Source organism: Corapipo altera, unplaced genomic scaffold, assembly GCF_003945725.1.
Source record: "Corapipo altera isolate COAL_440 unplaced genomic scaffold, ASM394572v1 51, whole genome shotgun sequence".
Lineage (NCBI taxonomy): Eukaryota > Metazoa > Chordata > Aves > Passeriformes > Pipridae > Corapipo > Corapipo altera.
This window is the reverse complement of record NW_020884892.1, coordinates 12897610-12912862: the sequence shown is the minus strand read 5'-3', so window position 1 is coordinate 12912862 and position 15253 is coordinate 12897610. Positions and strand designations below refer to the sequence as shown.

The window sequence follows — 15253 nt, the reverse complement described above, 5'->3', positions numbered from 1 at the left end:
GAAAAAAGGTACCAACTCATGAGAAAGGTGTAGCATATGACTGTTAAAGAGAAATCAGTGACCTATTGTCTCCTGTAAGTATAGCTCTTATTTTCTACCTATATCTTTTTTTTTTTAACCCAGTCCCTCTATTATAGTTTTTATAAAGCACAGAATACTGATAGTGGATGCTCCTCCAATATATGCAAATACGTTTTATGTTTTAGAATAACCTCCTTTTTTAAAAAAGCAAATAAACTGTGAGTAGCACTCATGGAGTGCAGCAAATTTTTTTAACACTCTCCATGGTATACATGAAGAATTCTGATCCAGTTTATGAAAAACAAAATGAAAACAAAATAACTGCAACGCATACTTGCCTATCGTCCTCAGGAAAAGGTGACCCACTACATCCTGAAAAGTGTGCTTTAACTTTTTTAATTTCTTTTTTTTTTCAATCAGTGAACTGTGTGTGCACTGTGTTGTGTCAATTCTGTGTGTCAATTCCCAGACTTTGAAGACAAATCATTACCACATTATACCATTGTGCAAACAGTGTTCAAGTTGGGGTCAAATCGTACTGCTTTCCCTTCCACTGACTTTGCATTTGTGTCATACATGGGGTTTTCAAAAGCAGCTTGTCCGTTATTATTTTCATGTACAGAGCATCCTGTATACTGTGTTTTAGGTGCAGTCCTGTAGAAGAAAAACAGAGCATTTGTAACTGCAGTTTTTCTCACTGACTTAATGAAGTTTAAGAATCAGAACAGAAGTTAGCTCCCAGTTCCAGTTATAGGAGCTAAATATAACATCTTGGGGCTATTTTTACAATATCTATGCTAAGAATTAGTACTGTCTTTATTAAATTTAAGGAATTTATGATTCATTGAAAATGGTGTTCACCTAGAAACTTAGTTAACAACCTTAGAAGAGGTTGTCCATTGTTATTAGATCCATTATCCAAGCTGTTATCCATTACAATTGGATGATCAGATGATAAATAGCAAAGAGTACAATAAAATCTTGTAAAGGCACAATAATTCCCCTATCCAGATGACTGAGGTTTTCTTTTCCATTTGGAGACTTGACAAGTTTACGAAGAAATATAGTTGAAACATTTTCTTTTTCACTAAATAACTCAAAATACCAGAGTTCAAACTCTTAAAAACTTTTCATCCATATTGCTCTACAAAATGCATACTATATTGTAAATCATCAATATAAAGTGCAAAGATCAGTGCTTACAGCATACAGATAATAACAAATACATAAAAAATTTCATGGGGAATTTTTCATATTCTGAAGCAGTTGAAAACGAGTAGTGCTGTTTAAAAATCATGGTACGTGTTTTAAAATACTGTTATCCCATAGAGTATATTAATAGTATTATTGTCAGATTATCAGACGTAAATTAACATTTTGGCAGTTAATGTGCAATGAATTGTCGTTAAAGTGGTTATATTTTCTTCAGTTATCTAATGCTTTAAAGCTATGGGAAAGGTTACTTGACACTGCATCCAAATAATTAATAGTGGTCTCGATAACATGACCAAAACTGTTGAACTCAGACTAATGAAACTGAAAAGACTGGTGGCTGTTTATCATAATTGCATATGAACTAATAATTTCAGATATAGAAACAGTTCCACAATGAAACCTCTCAATGGCATACTTGCATATACTTGTATGTCAACAAAAAGAGCAGGCATTAAAATAAACTACTCAGAATATGATTCAGTTCTGTCACACGAAGAAAAAATATCGGCAACTCATTGTAAGTACACATAAAGTCTACAAATTATATTATTCACCATATGCCAATAATTTATGACATCTATTTTATTATAATGAAGGAAGAAATTTATAAAATTTTAAATAGGTAGGAATGAAAGTATAGCACAGTACAATAAACTTGTCTCTTAATCATTATACTAGACCTTAATGGAGGTAGGAAGAAGGTTTCCATATTTTGCAAACACTTTGTGGTTTTACAGAAAACCTTATTCACTTGCAAAGATTGAAGGCAATAAAATCACCAACAGATAGAGTATTAGAGGAATTTTGTATATATAATTAGTACTTACCTTTGTTTATAAAGATAAAAGCCAAAACCAGCAAATATAAGGGCAAAGAAAGGCACGAGGATAGCAATGGCCACTGAACTACTATTTGTACCGTGTGGTTGATTAGAAGAACTTGAACCCTCAGACATGTTAAGACCTAAAAAAAAAAAATAAGAAAAAACAAGTAATATCATATATGTGTCTGTTATCTCCAGCACATACTACTCCATAATCTTCAGAATTCAATAACACCTTGTTATTGGGTCATCAAAATGTGTTCAGCTGCATAGATACAGTTGTATGCTGAGACCATCTGGAAAGTATATATATATATATCATATTCTGATTAATAAGTTGGGAGAACAATACATATGCTCTGGTATAGTAAATATCTTACAGCATAAGTCTGCATGGGATTTAAGTGTTGGATGTTATTAACACACATTAATTTACTGTGTTACAAAAAGTCAAATCGATAATAACACATATGTTATATTGATTATATTGTTGATTATATTTCCGTATTTCAGTAATTAATAAATACTACATGTATAAAACCCAAGTGTAATGTCACGGAAATGGTCAATCATCTGAAGAGGTAGACAGGTTATACAACTTTTAAATGTGAGGAAAGTAATAACAATGCATCTTCAAAGTTAATTTTTAAGCTTTTAACTGGACCTTTTAAGAATGGCATCCATCATAATATCTTCTTGTTTTCTTTATTTTACAAGGCAATATATAGAAATTTAAAAAAAGCCCAAATAACAACAAAAATGAACAAACAAACAAATAAACTAACAAAAAAACTAACAACCATGAATGTTTTGAGGAAAATTGTGTGGGAACAGCATTCAAAACGTTTTGTTTCAGAGAAGCTATTTTTGTCTTTGTGTGCATGAAATAGTGAAGTGGTAAACATGCTAAACAAAATCTGTTCAAAGATTGTAAATCTCTCTATAGCTGTATTAACTACAGTGTCAATACTGATAACATACAGAATACAAAATAATGAACTGGCAAAGAATTAGAATTTGTTGAATACCTAATCTTTGAAGTCCAAATTGTCCATAATCTTTACCCTGGATGAATCCTTGAAAAACATATGTTGCTCCATCAGGTTCAGCAGAAACCTGTAAACAAAAAGTACTCTGAATTAAATGTGGAAAAGTTTTTTGCAAGTTACAAGCATCTGTTTGAAAGGGAGTTGTTCTATTCTATATCCTTATATGCTTGACTGATAGCTGTTACTCCCCATTATAAACACCCTCTTTTTCTAGAAAATCTCTATAAAAAACTCAAATAAAAAGGCACACCTTAGATATGGTGGCTTATAGTCACATATGATTCCTTATATGATACCTTATACCTCATACCTTTAACTGTATTTTTTTTAAAAACAGTAAAACTCAAAGTTTCTGGCAGTTCAGATGTCAGTATTTCTAAGATCTTATATACGTCATAATCTTCTGTTTTGTTTAGGAAGTAGATGGAAAAATTTATATTGCGTATAATCCTAAGGATGCAAGTATTGAGGTTTTAATAACTACTTTTAAACTAAATAAAAAAGACCTCACATTAATTGACAGTTTATTTGATCTTTTTCAGCGTTTATCCCAATAATTTCTGAATTATACAGCTGTGAAGCAGAAGAATATTGAATAAGGCTTTGGTACAAGGGCAAAATAATATAAACTAAAAGGCTTGTGGGAGGGAGATGATTGTGATCCTATGATTATCTCTCTTAATTACATTAAGTACAGTCTAAAGTAATGCACTGTATACAAATTGACAGATACTTACTTCTAAGGATAGTTATTAGGTTTAAATTCGGTGGTTCCTAGGCAGGTCCCTTCAAGTTTTTCCCTTGTTTCCCTTTCTCAAGACACAGTATGCCTTCAGCAGTGACCTGAAGCTATGTTTTCACTGGAGAAAGAGTGCCTTTCTCAAGTGAATTTCTTACTTTGGAGTAAAGCAGCCTTTTTAAGCTATTGTAAGATTAAAAAAAAAAAAAATTGTCTGCTTTTGTATATTCAGAAGTCTGAAAGCAATTTCCTTGCTCTTACCATATTTTTGTCACGTAAGGAGCATGCTCATGAAGCCTAAAGTTTGTTCAAGCCAAGAAAGTTAAGCCTTTTTACCAGCACATTTATTGCTTGGTCAATTTAGGGTTTGTTTGTGCTTTGGTTTTGATTTTGCACCTTTTTTAAAATGAATATTGAAGCAGTGCCACAATTTGTGAGTACACTTCAGTATACACCTCTTCTCTTTGTTTGGCATATGTACCCATATTGGTGTCACTGTAGTGCTTTACCAGGAAGTAAAACACAAGGAAAAAGACAAATTCCTTGAAAAATTAGGTGGTGTAGTAAGGATGTATGAGTGTTTATAATAATCCAAGCTATGTTAGGTCCTTTCTTTTCTGAAAAATCTACTTTTTTCTTTATCTTTTCTTTGAAAGCATTTCCTGTTCATGATTTAAACACATCCCAGCCACGTGTTGTTTCTTCTATTTATCCCTCTCCTTCACCTCTCCTCCTCTCAGTTATATGCTCTCTTCTTCTCTCTTTTAAAGAATAAGCTTAGACCTAGAACCTCCAAGATGTCTAATGCTTAATTGGAGTAATTTATTTTTTTTTCCCTGTATATGTAACCATTCATGTTTTTCATGGTATTCCTGAAAATATCACCAAAAAGTAAAACATGATTGCTAGCATAATGATAAAAATTGGTTTTTTATTAATATAACAATAAATTGATATTATAAGTATGATGAAACTTGTAGATATATTAGAATAAAATTAAAAGAAACCTACAAGAAATACTTCTGTATTAGCACACTTTATAATTTTGTCTACACTGTATGACTGTTCCCATATTTTCCCTCAGACTGGTTTCCTATATCTTACAACAAAACTTTTATTTCATTTAATGCATCAGCCTTGCTAACAAGATTCTATTTGATATGTCTCAGGATTTTTTGGGTGTAAAACACCATCATGATTTCAAACAAAGAAAAAAAGTTATCTCTCTTTTATAACCCAAATATACTCACAAAACCATCCATAGCCCATTTTTCCTCTTTCAACTTGCTTGCAGATGTATGGGAGGGTGCTTTAATGAGATATATGTGGAGCATTAGCCGAGCTTCCTGGCTTTTATACACTCCTGTAGAATATAGTTTTAAAAATTCATATTTGTGTTGAGTAGAAAAATAATTTCATCTTTAAGAAGAAACATTTAATCTCTTTTCTTAAAAAGGGAAAGCAGGAAAAATAGGTGCCAATTGTTACCATTGTTAGTTTAGCAAGATGTATTCTTTCTTGAAATTATTTGAATAATAATACGGTTTCAATAGAAACCATTTTTTAGCTTAGCCTGTAGAAAGGACAGAAGGGAAATCCTTTACACACAGCTGTTACTTGACAGTTATGGTAACAAGTCTTAGACAGAACAAACATTGACAGTAATCTGATTTGAGATGGAAAAGACTTCTGAGTCAGTGTATTTAAACCTCACATCCCCACTTTCCATCGATATAATTTAATCATCACATAATGAATGTGATAATAGGAACATCCACACACAAATTCTTTTCCAAAAGCTGGAGCTAAGCTTAAAAAATTCTAAATTTGAAAATATTTTAGAAAAAATTAAATTTTCTTCAACAGTCAGTACTACACAGTTTCTCCCAGACAATGAGAAGACTTGTATGCAACCTCATTTACTTCATAGGCATAATTAACTGTCTCATTGTTGTTCCTGTAGAATAAATATTTAGAACATAAATATCCTTATTTCCTTATTTGGAAATTAAAATAAAATGCTACAGTACGGTTAGTGATTTAATCTTACTTTACAAAGACAGTAGTGAATAGTGAAAATACAGTTACGATTTTTTCCCCCACATTTTTAAACTTTGTTATGAATTAATGGTTTAAAACTTCAGATTTTAAATAGATCTCTCTAGTACGATCATTTTCTTTCTAGAAGACCACCAAAATTGCTGTTCATTTCATACAAAGTCCCCTATTTGTAGAATCACACAAGGTTATACTGCACTTTACATGAGAGAGAGCTAATGATAATTAAAATTATAACAGAAACAAAACTAAAACCAAAACCAAACAAGGGAAAAAACATTAACAAAAACAAACCCCAAGAATTAATACTAATTATACACAGAAAATTTCATCAAACCTAACTTAAAACTCACAGAACAGACTTCATACTGTAAATTAATTTGATTTAAACACTGTTTTTTATGCATCATATTTTTGGGGTTTTAGTTTATACTGACTAACAGATTCTCAAATCTTCGTTCGCAAAGCCTAGCCATGATGATGACTAACAGATGTGGATGGCATCAAACTGATGGGTTTGATCACTTAGTTTGTGTGGCAAGGTTTTGGTAGTGGTGGTCGTACAGAGGCAACTTCTGTGAGAACTTGCTAGAATCTTTCCCTTTGTCTGGCAGAGCCAATGCCAGCTGACTCCAGGACAGACCCACCACTGGTCATCGCTGAGCTCATCAACAATGGTGGTAGCCACTCTGGGATAACGGATTTAAGATGGAGGGAAATATACTGTGAAACTGCAACCGGAAAGATGAGTGAGAATATGTGAGAGAAACAGCCCTCCATACACCAAGGTTAGTGAGGAAGGAGGGGAGGAAGTGCTCCAGATGCCAGAGCAAAGATCCTCCTGTATATCATGATGTGGCAGCTCTGCTCGAGCAGCCCATGGAGATGCAGAATAGAGTAGAGGTCCACCTGCAGTCTGTGGAGGATCCCACACTGGAGCAGATGGATGTGCCTTGAAGAAGGCTGTGACCCCATGGGAAACCTGTGCTGGAGCAAGTTCCTGATAGGACCTGTGGATCCATGTAGGAAGGAGCCCTCACTGAAATAGGATCACTGGCAAAACTTGTGATCCTGTGGGGAACCCACTGGAGCAGCCTCTTCCTGAAGAATCGCACCTCATGGAAAGCATATGTTGACAAGGGTCCACACTGGAGCAGTTTGTGAAGAACTCCAGCCTGTGGAAATGTTCCATGTTGCAGAAGTTTGTGGAGTACTGTATGTATCCTGGGGGTGGGATCCCACACTGGAGCAGGAAAAAAGAGTGAGGAGGAAGGAGCAGCATAGTCAACATGTGATGAACTGACCACAACTCACATTCTCCATTTTCCTGTGCTGTTGGGAGGGGAGAAGATAGAGAACTCAGGAGTAAAATTGAGCCTAGGAAGAAGGAAGGGGTGTGGGGAAGATTTTTTTTTATTTCTTATCATCCTACCTTTGTTTGATTGGCAATAAATTAAATTAATTGCCATGAATTGAGTCTGTTTTGTCCATGACGGCAATCATGATTGATCTCTCGCTGTCCTTATCTCAACCCACTATCCTTTTGTTATACTTTCTCTCCCCTGTCCAGCTGAGGAGTGGGAGTGACAGAGTAGTTTATTGAGCACCTGGTACCCATACAAGGTCAATCCACCACATTGTCCAGTGGAAAAAAAAAAAAATAACTAAGGCTGCACAACACCACTAGCTAACACTGTAGTGGAAGGAAGAAAATGTCCAGATACTTCACGTCCTTTGCATCTACAGGTAGAGAAGGAAGAAATGCTACCACAACCAAATAGCTTAATATTGGACCCCAGTGCTGCAAAGAGATGACACAGCAGACAGCAGAATTTTCAGACTAATAGAGTTTTGTATCCATAGTCAGTTGAAAATGGTGAGTGAGTGTAATGTGTGTATGTAGAGTGAAAAAGGTTATTTGTAATCACCTTTGTGTGCAGTTGAAGGAACCTTTTATTTGGAGAAGGAAATTTTTGGGTGAGAACACAGCATTTCACTTTTCTAATTCTAAAAATACAAAATACTACATCTGCTGCTCTTAATTCCCTTACAGAAATTACATGGCTGAAACTAAAGAGACATCATACAACAGCAAAAAAATCACACACAGTAAAGGCAAACATTATTATTAATCAGAAAACATTCAGTCCATCTACAGCCTCTAAAGTATGACTCTTATAAGGAAACCTACAAAATACCTTCAACAGACAAATCCAGGGATAAAAATTCACCATTCTACTTGATGTTAGAAAATCAGACCTCAACAGAAACAGAGATTCTTTGGCCCATTACATCATTCCTGTAGATCACCCCTCTCAGAAACCTATGGGTTGAACTTTCCTCCCATTTTTTTTTCCAACAGGGTGATGTTTTGTCACTTCTGTCCTTGCTAACGCCAAAGAGTGGCAAGAAACTACTTCAGATAAAGGAGTCCTAGAGCGATGAGGAAGATTAAAAACAGCAGTGTCCAGCCTATACATAAACGAAATTTTTAGGCTTTTTCCAACCTTGCAAACAATGTGGTAGGCAGAGGATGAAATTTCAAGAAACTAAGTTTTGAGTGATAATATTGATTTCAGGTGTTTCTTTTATGCCAATTCACCCCCTTGTGTAATAGCCTGCCACTCCTGTGGTGTGACAGACCCATTTTCTGTGTGCTTGAGATGTTTCAATCAAGGGACTGACAGATTCGGAAAAAAACCAACAACAACAACAACAAAAACCCACAACGACAACAAAAAATCCTCCCCAAACTTTAAATCCAAACATTTCTAGTATCTTTTCAGTCATATCTGTAGTTTCTGCTGATGGTTTACAGCACAGAGAACTGTGCCTACTGTGCCAACATAACCATGACAACAGTGCTGTGAATGGCAGAGACTGTGGAATATCACAAAGCAACATTGCATGCAAGGACTTCTTCTGCAGCCACAGCATGAGGCAATCTATGTCTCTGGGTAGCCAGCCTGTTGAGCTGGAAGTCAGACATGGGGAGCAAACTGATGTCCCCAAGGGGACTTCAAGGGGAAACGGTCAGCAATCTGCTCCACCACTTAGACACACACAAGTCTTTGGGGCCGGATGGGATTCACCCAAATGCTCCCTAAACCACTTTCAATCATTTACCAGCAGTCCTGGCTAACCTGGGATGTCCCAGTTGACTGCAGGTAGCAAATGTGATGTCTGTCTAAAAGTAGAGCCAGAAGGGGGATCTAGGGAAGTACAGTCCTGTCAGCTTGACCTTAGTGCCACAGAAAGTTACTGAGCAGGTCATCTTGAATGCCATCACATGGCATGTGCAGGACAACCAGTGTATCAGGTCTAGGTTTACGAAAGGCAGATCCTGCCTGACTAACCTGGTCTCCTATGATAAGGTGCCTCAGCGGATGAAGGAAAGGCTGTGGATGCTGTCTAATTGGACTTTGGTAAAGCTTTTGATGCCATTTCCCACAGCATTCCTCTGGAGAAACTGACTGTTCATGGGTTGGACAGGTGGACTCGGAGTAAAAAACTTGCTGGACGGATGAGCCCAGAGAGTTGTGTTGATTGAAGTTACATCCAGTTGGTGGTTGGTCACAACTGGTGTTCCCCAGGCAAGTCCTGTTTAATATCATTATCAACGATCTGGACGAGGGGATCGAGAGCACCCTCAGTCAGTTTCCAGATGACACTAATTTGGGCAGAGGTGTTGATCTACTGGAGGGTAGGAAGGCTCTGAAGAGGGATCTGGACAGGTCGTATCAATGGGCCTTGCACTTGGGTCCCAGTAACACCAGGTAACACTACAGGCTTATAAGGACCTGGGGGTGCTGGTCAACAGTGGTTGAACATGAGCCAGCAGTGTTCCCAGGTGGCCAAGAAGGCCTGGCATCCTGGCTTATATAAAAAATAGTGGGGCCAGCAGAACCAAGGAAGTGATTGACCTCTTGTACTCAGCACTGGTGTGGCCGCACCTCGAATCCTGTGTTCGGTTTTGGGCTCCTACAAGACATACGTTGAAGTGCTGCAGCATGTCCAGAGAAAGGAGCTGGAAAAGGGTCTAGAGCACAAGTCTTATGAGGAGAATGAGGGAATGGTTGTTTAGTTTAGAAAAAAATGGAGACTGAAGGGAGACCATGTCCTGTCTTCAACTACCTGAAAGGAGGTTGGAGCAAGGTGGGTTTTGGTTGCTTTTCTCAAGTAGCAAGAGGTAGGATGAGAGAAAATGAAAGATAATCTAAAAAGTGTCATTTCTACTTTCTTTCCATGTTCAGTAGGTATCTCTGGCTTTCTAGATCAACACATATCAATCTCATCATATTGACAATTACTCATTAATAGGTTACAGTAGAGAAATTTTAAAATTAATAATAATAAAATCTCAGGAACAGCAATTTCAGTTTATTTATAATATTTAAAGAATTAGCATGAGAATTAGGATTATTCTTTTACTCCTTATTGACTATTAACTCCAAATATAATAAAAACTTGGGAAACTAAAACAAAAAAAAGGGAGGGAAAGAAAGAAAAGGTGGGAAAATCTCTACCTTTGAAATGGCACTGAAATACAATGAAAATTTCTTTGATAAGCTAAGAAAGTTTCCAGAAGATGTTAAAAGTTTAAGTGTTATGCATAAAGTTACAGTGAACCAATGTATATAAAGCACAAAAAAAAAAAGGAAATTTCTATTTCTTAGGCCATACCTGATAGCAGCAATTCCATATTGCTGTTTGTAAGTGTTGCATTTACTCTTCCTGAAGTTGCATTGAAACTGGTGACTGTCAAAGTCATGGGTTGTTTCTTGCTTTTGTAATTGTAAGATCCTTTCCATATATAATTTTGGGCAAATACATCATCAGGAACTATAAAGACATAAACATGTTTCAATACAAATTGCAATATTTAGTACTTTCAAAGTCAAATATCCAACAAAATGTGTGACAAATATGAGCATTTTCTTTCCTTTGCTCTTTCTGTTTTTAAGGCCAGGAGGTATAATTTTTGCATATAAAGCACAGAAACCTGGTATGAACTTTAATGAAAGAAATGTGTTTGTACTGAAGAGCACAAGCACAACTATACCCTCATTTGTTTTTTTCCTCAAATATGGACCTGTCTTAAAATTAAACCAACTCCATAAAATCTAACAGCTTTAACCAGAAATTCTTATTCCTCTCCCTGTAGAATCTTTTCTATACCAGCACAGACAGCTAGGAACATGCAGCTAGCATTGAATTTTGTAGAAATTAATATCAGTTTAGATATCACCATTTTCATAAACATATTTATATGACACTAGAATGTTATAAGCATTTTCTTTATTACCCAGTCACTTTTTCTAATGAAAAATTTATATAAGAAATGTTGCCTTTTCTTAAAATGCTTAAAAACATTATGAACTTCACCAGGAGAAAAAATAAATTCTCTAATTTAAAATTAAAACCAGATCATAGTCTGCAGGGCAGAGAACAAATATGCTAAATTTATACCTTTACATTTCACATTTATCATTATCAACCTGAAAAGTTATTAATTTAAGTAATGCTATTCCAGCGACTGAGAACCTCACCAAAACAACAAAAAGTCACCCACCCAGCAAAAACAAATACATGCAAATCTTTAAAATCTTAGCATGAGATTCCATTTAACCAATGAAATGGAAGGTGATTTAGTATGGGTTTATTACACTTTCTAAGGTAATGTAGCAAATTTAGCCCTATAACAATCACTATTTAAAATCAGCACTTTCGCATTATTTGGAGTAACTCACACTGAGCTTAAAGGTTTGTGCGTGCACTGGTATCTCATGTCAGACAAGCACAGAATAATATTTGCTCCTTTCTCTCTCAGAATGGTTCTAAATTCAAGACTGGGGCACACCAGAACGACCACAATTTTCCTTCATCACAAAGACAAGTTGTCTTCCCCATGGAGGGTAAAAGAGCTTTCCTAGGTTTTTATCTGTGTATTCATATATATATATATATATATATATATATATATATATATATATATATATGCATATGTTTTTTGACAAAACATATAGATACTGGACCTGCAAACTGTAAGGAAAGAAATTGCATGATGCAAATGGTCTGATGTTGTTGATTTGTGACCTGCCTGAAATTTATTTCCCTACTTTTAGGAAAACTGATCTTGCAGGTAATTGGGATTGCACAAAATGAATTAATATTTTCTGAATGACAAAACTGATGACTACCATGCAGCTCTACATCATTGACAAACACAGTTTTGAAGTAGTGCAAAAAATTAAAAAAAAAAAAAAAAAGTCCCCCAAGTCCCCGTATTCTAAGGAACTACTCTTAAATCTTATTCATTATTGGCAGAAATTCAATAGGTTTATAATCAAAGGTTAATTTTAGTTAAGGAGACTGTTCTTTTCAAAAAATCTCTTCAGTGGACAGAGAAAGGTTTCTCTAGTCAGGACATCCAAAGACAGCCTTCTTCAGCAAATCTGTTAAAACTGGAGACTTTAGGCAGAATTTGAGAGATTACCTTGTGTCAACTAAAATTAACTTTTTTGGAAGGCAAGTTGAAAGCTAACACTAAGTATTTAGGTAAAGCAATTTAAATTAGCAATATATAAAAGAAGTGCAAGACTGTGAAAAAAAACTGTGAAACATTTTTTAAATTATTTCTGCATCAGTAGGATAATTTCTGAATGGGTAAATTGCATAGGATATTACACAGAACAGTAACTACAGTGAAACACAACAGAAATTGTATACAGATATAAATTATATCACATAAGCTAGATGAACTCAAACATTGGGGAACAATTTAACTAATTTGTTTTTTAATCTAGTGCCTAATATAATACCCTTTATTCATCTTAAGCCACTCAGTCCAATCCCACTAAACTGCTCCTCATTGTCTTTTCTATAAAAATTGTTTAAAACTATATATACCTTGAAGTACTTACCACTTAGTTTGGGACTTGGTGTTCCCAAAGCTGGTCTGGGATCCTTCACTAATATTTTGGAACCAGCTGTTAGAAAGAATGAATGACAAAGATAAATGAGTAGTAAAACATTACTCAGAAATGAAGACTAATTCCCATAATGGAATTTATTTGCTAAAAAACATATAAGATGATGTTTCAAACTCAAATATGAATGAGATTTCAGTCAGTATCAAGCCTTAGTATCAGAGGAACACTCTACCAAAGATTTCTTCTGTTGCCACATTTTGTCCTAAGTCAGTCACCTGGATGCTAGTAAGTAATTTGCAGTAGTCAAACAGTGCAGGGTTTCAGTTCAGAATCCATGTTTCAGAATTTACAGTCCTGGACTATGCACGTAATATGTGAGATCCCTTCTAATATATCATCTAATGCCTCTCATGTCACTTAGATCAGGAACTATGAACAGTACTTTAACTGGAAGCAAGGTAACACCAAACAGTGAAGACGCACATAAGAAGGGTGCTTCAAATCATGTTTCTTTCCAGGACTTAATTATCTTCTAATAGTATGAGTGAGACATCTTGTGTTTGAGACTGAAAACCCATAGATGCTGGCTTAATCTCTCAATATCAAAAGAGAAGATTTCTTCAAAGAATAACAACAGAAAAAAAGAAACAAAGCTGTCCACAGTATCTCCAGCTGCTCAGGTGATAGGAGAACTGCAAGATGGAGAATTTAATATCTTCTCTGCTTAGAGCAGGAACTCTCCCACTACTGAAGATGATGAAATAAATGCCATAGGACAGTGTAATTTCCTGTAGATGAAGCTATTTTATTTTCCTGAAACTAATTTGGATTCACTGGAACATAAAGAAGACACATAGTTCTGTCTCCTAATGTAAAATACTCTCATGCAGCACTAGGTTCAATTCCTGGCTCTAACGGTGATTTCAATATTTTGTATTTTAGGTCTAGGGTCTGAAGCCATACCTTTTCTCCCTGATCCATGCTCTAAAAAGCTACACAGGAAAGGAAACTACTTTTCCCCTGAGTGGAGTATTTTTCTGCATTAAAAGGAAACTTTAGCAAGAAGGACTGAGAATATTTTTCTTGATAATAAATTTTATTTTTTTCAAAAGGTCTTTTCTTATCATGTATGTTAAAAACATAAATAAGCAAGGGCAGGGGTTGAAATTCAACCTGAAGTGCTCATGGACTGTTACTACTGATTGATTAACCTCTCTTTCTTCTCTGTTTTGAAAGAAACTTACTGAATTTCACTGTACATTGTTGACCTTGAGGGCACGGTTCAATAGCATTTGCTTTCTGACTGCATTAAGTTTAGGTTAGAAATATCTGGATCATACTTTCCAATTAGGCTTTATCATAAAAAGGTGAGACAATCAACCTTGTCAAGTTGAATAAATTTCTAGTCAAGTTCAGAACATAAATTTTAAATACAAAATAACATTTAAATACAAATGTTACATAAAAATCCAACACTAAAACCAGTTATCTATGAAGTTTAAGTTTCTAGGTCAAGATATTTTCTGAGTAGGACTTCAATTTTGCATTTAAAGTATCAAATTCCAGTTTAATTCCCCTAAATATCTTTTTAGAGCTCTCAGCTCCAAATACTTTATTTCTTTTCATCCATTTCCAAGTTACTTTTGTGAAGTTCACAATAAGAGATGAACAATCTGAGCCAGTGCTCTTCTCTATTCCACAGGAGAGAGATTTCACCTCTCTGTATAGGCAAAACTAAGATTATTTAAGAAATGTTTTACTTTTCCCAATTAGAGTTAAGACTTAGCAATATGTTGCTCATTCTTAGCTTCATCCACTGCTAAGGAGCAAGAATAAAGACTTCTTACCCTAAAAATTTTTAATTTCTGTAACATTTTTTCAGGACATTGGGAAACTAAGTTATATGATAATGTAGATACACTCATAGCAACTACTTAATATTTTAAAAAGTTTCCTTACTATCAGGTAGTACAACTAATGCTACTTCTTTCAATATCATCAGCAAAAAATTCTTGGATCAAAATACAACCCATGAGTCACATTTAGCCTGCCATAACACTTTCCAAGTACTCAACAAGTAATAAGCTTCCCGGCTGCTAGCTTTCTAATACTTTCCCAATGCTCTCCTCTATTTTCACTCAGCACTTGCCTGGCATGCAATGCCAGGACACCTGTTTTTTAGTAATACAAAATATTCATTTCCTATTTTCCTTCCAAGTAGTAGTGTTTGTGTATAGAGGCTTTGAATGTCTCTGTAAGAGCCCTGGGGATAACTACATTTAAAACATTAGGTAACCGTAATCTAAAAAGGTCTTTAATTATTCAGAAAATCAATTCCCAAACAGTTCCTATACTTGAGGATGTTTCTTATGGCATATGAAAACCACCTTTCTCACCGTGACTTGTCTATGATGTT

The 15253-nt window shown here is 35.2% G+C and overlaps 1 protein-coding gene across 6 annotated transcripts in view; it reads right to left on the bottom strand.

The window, feature by feature from the left end:
* Positions 1-515: 515 nt before the first annotated feature.
* Positions 516-15253, bottom strand: part of CSMD3 (CUB and Sushi multiple domains 3) — a 610641-nt gene continuing 595903 nt past the window's right edge. For all 6 annotated transcript variants that reach the window (XM_027645674.1, XM_027645676.1, XM_027645678.1 and 3 more), the window contains 6 exons: positions 12829-12894; positions 10589-10747; positions 5098-5210; positions 3088-3175; positions 2064-2199; positions 516-675 (listed from right to left, as the gene is read on the bottom strand). In XM_027645674.1, the coding sequence (XP_027501475.1) occupies positions 516-675; positions 2064-2199; positions 3088-3175; positions 5098-5210; positions 10589-10747; positions 12829-12894 (722 nt within the window). The remainder of the gene's footprint in view (positions 676-2063; positions 2200-3087; positions 3176-5097; positions 5211-10588; positions 10748-12828; positions 12895-15253) is intronic.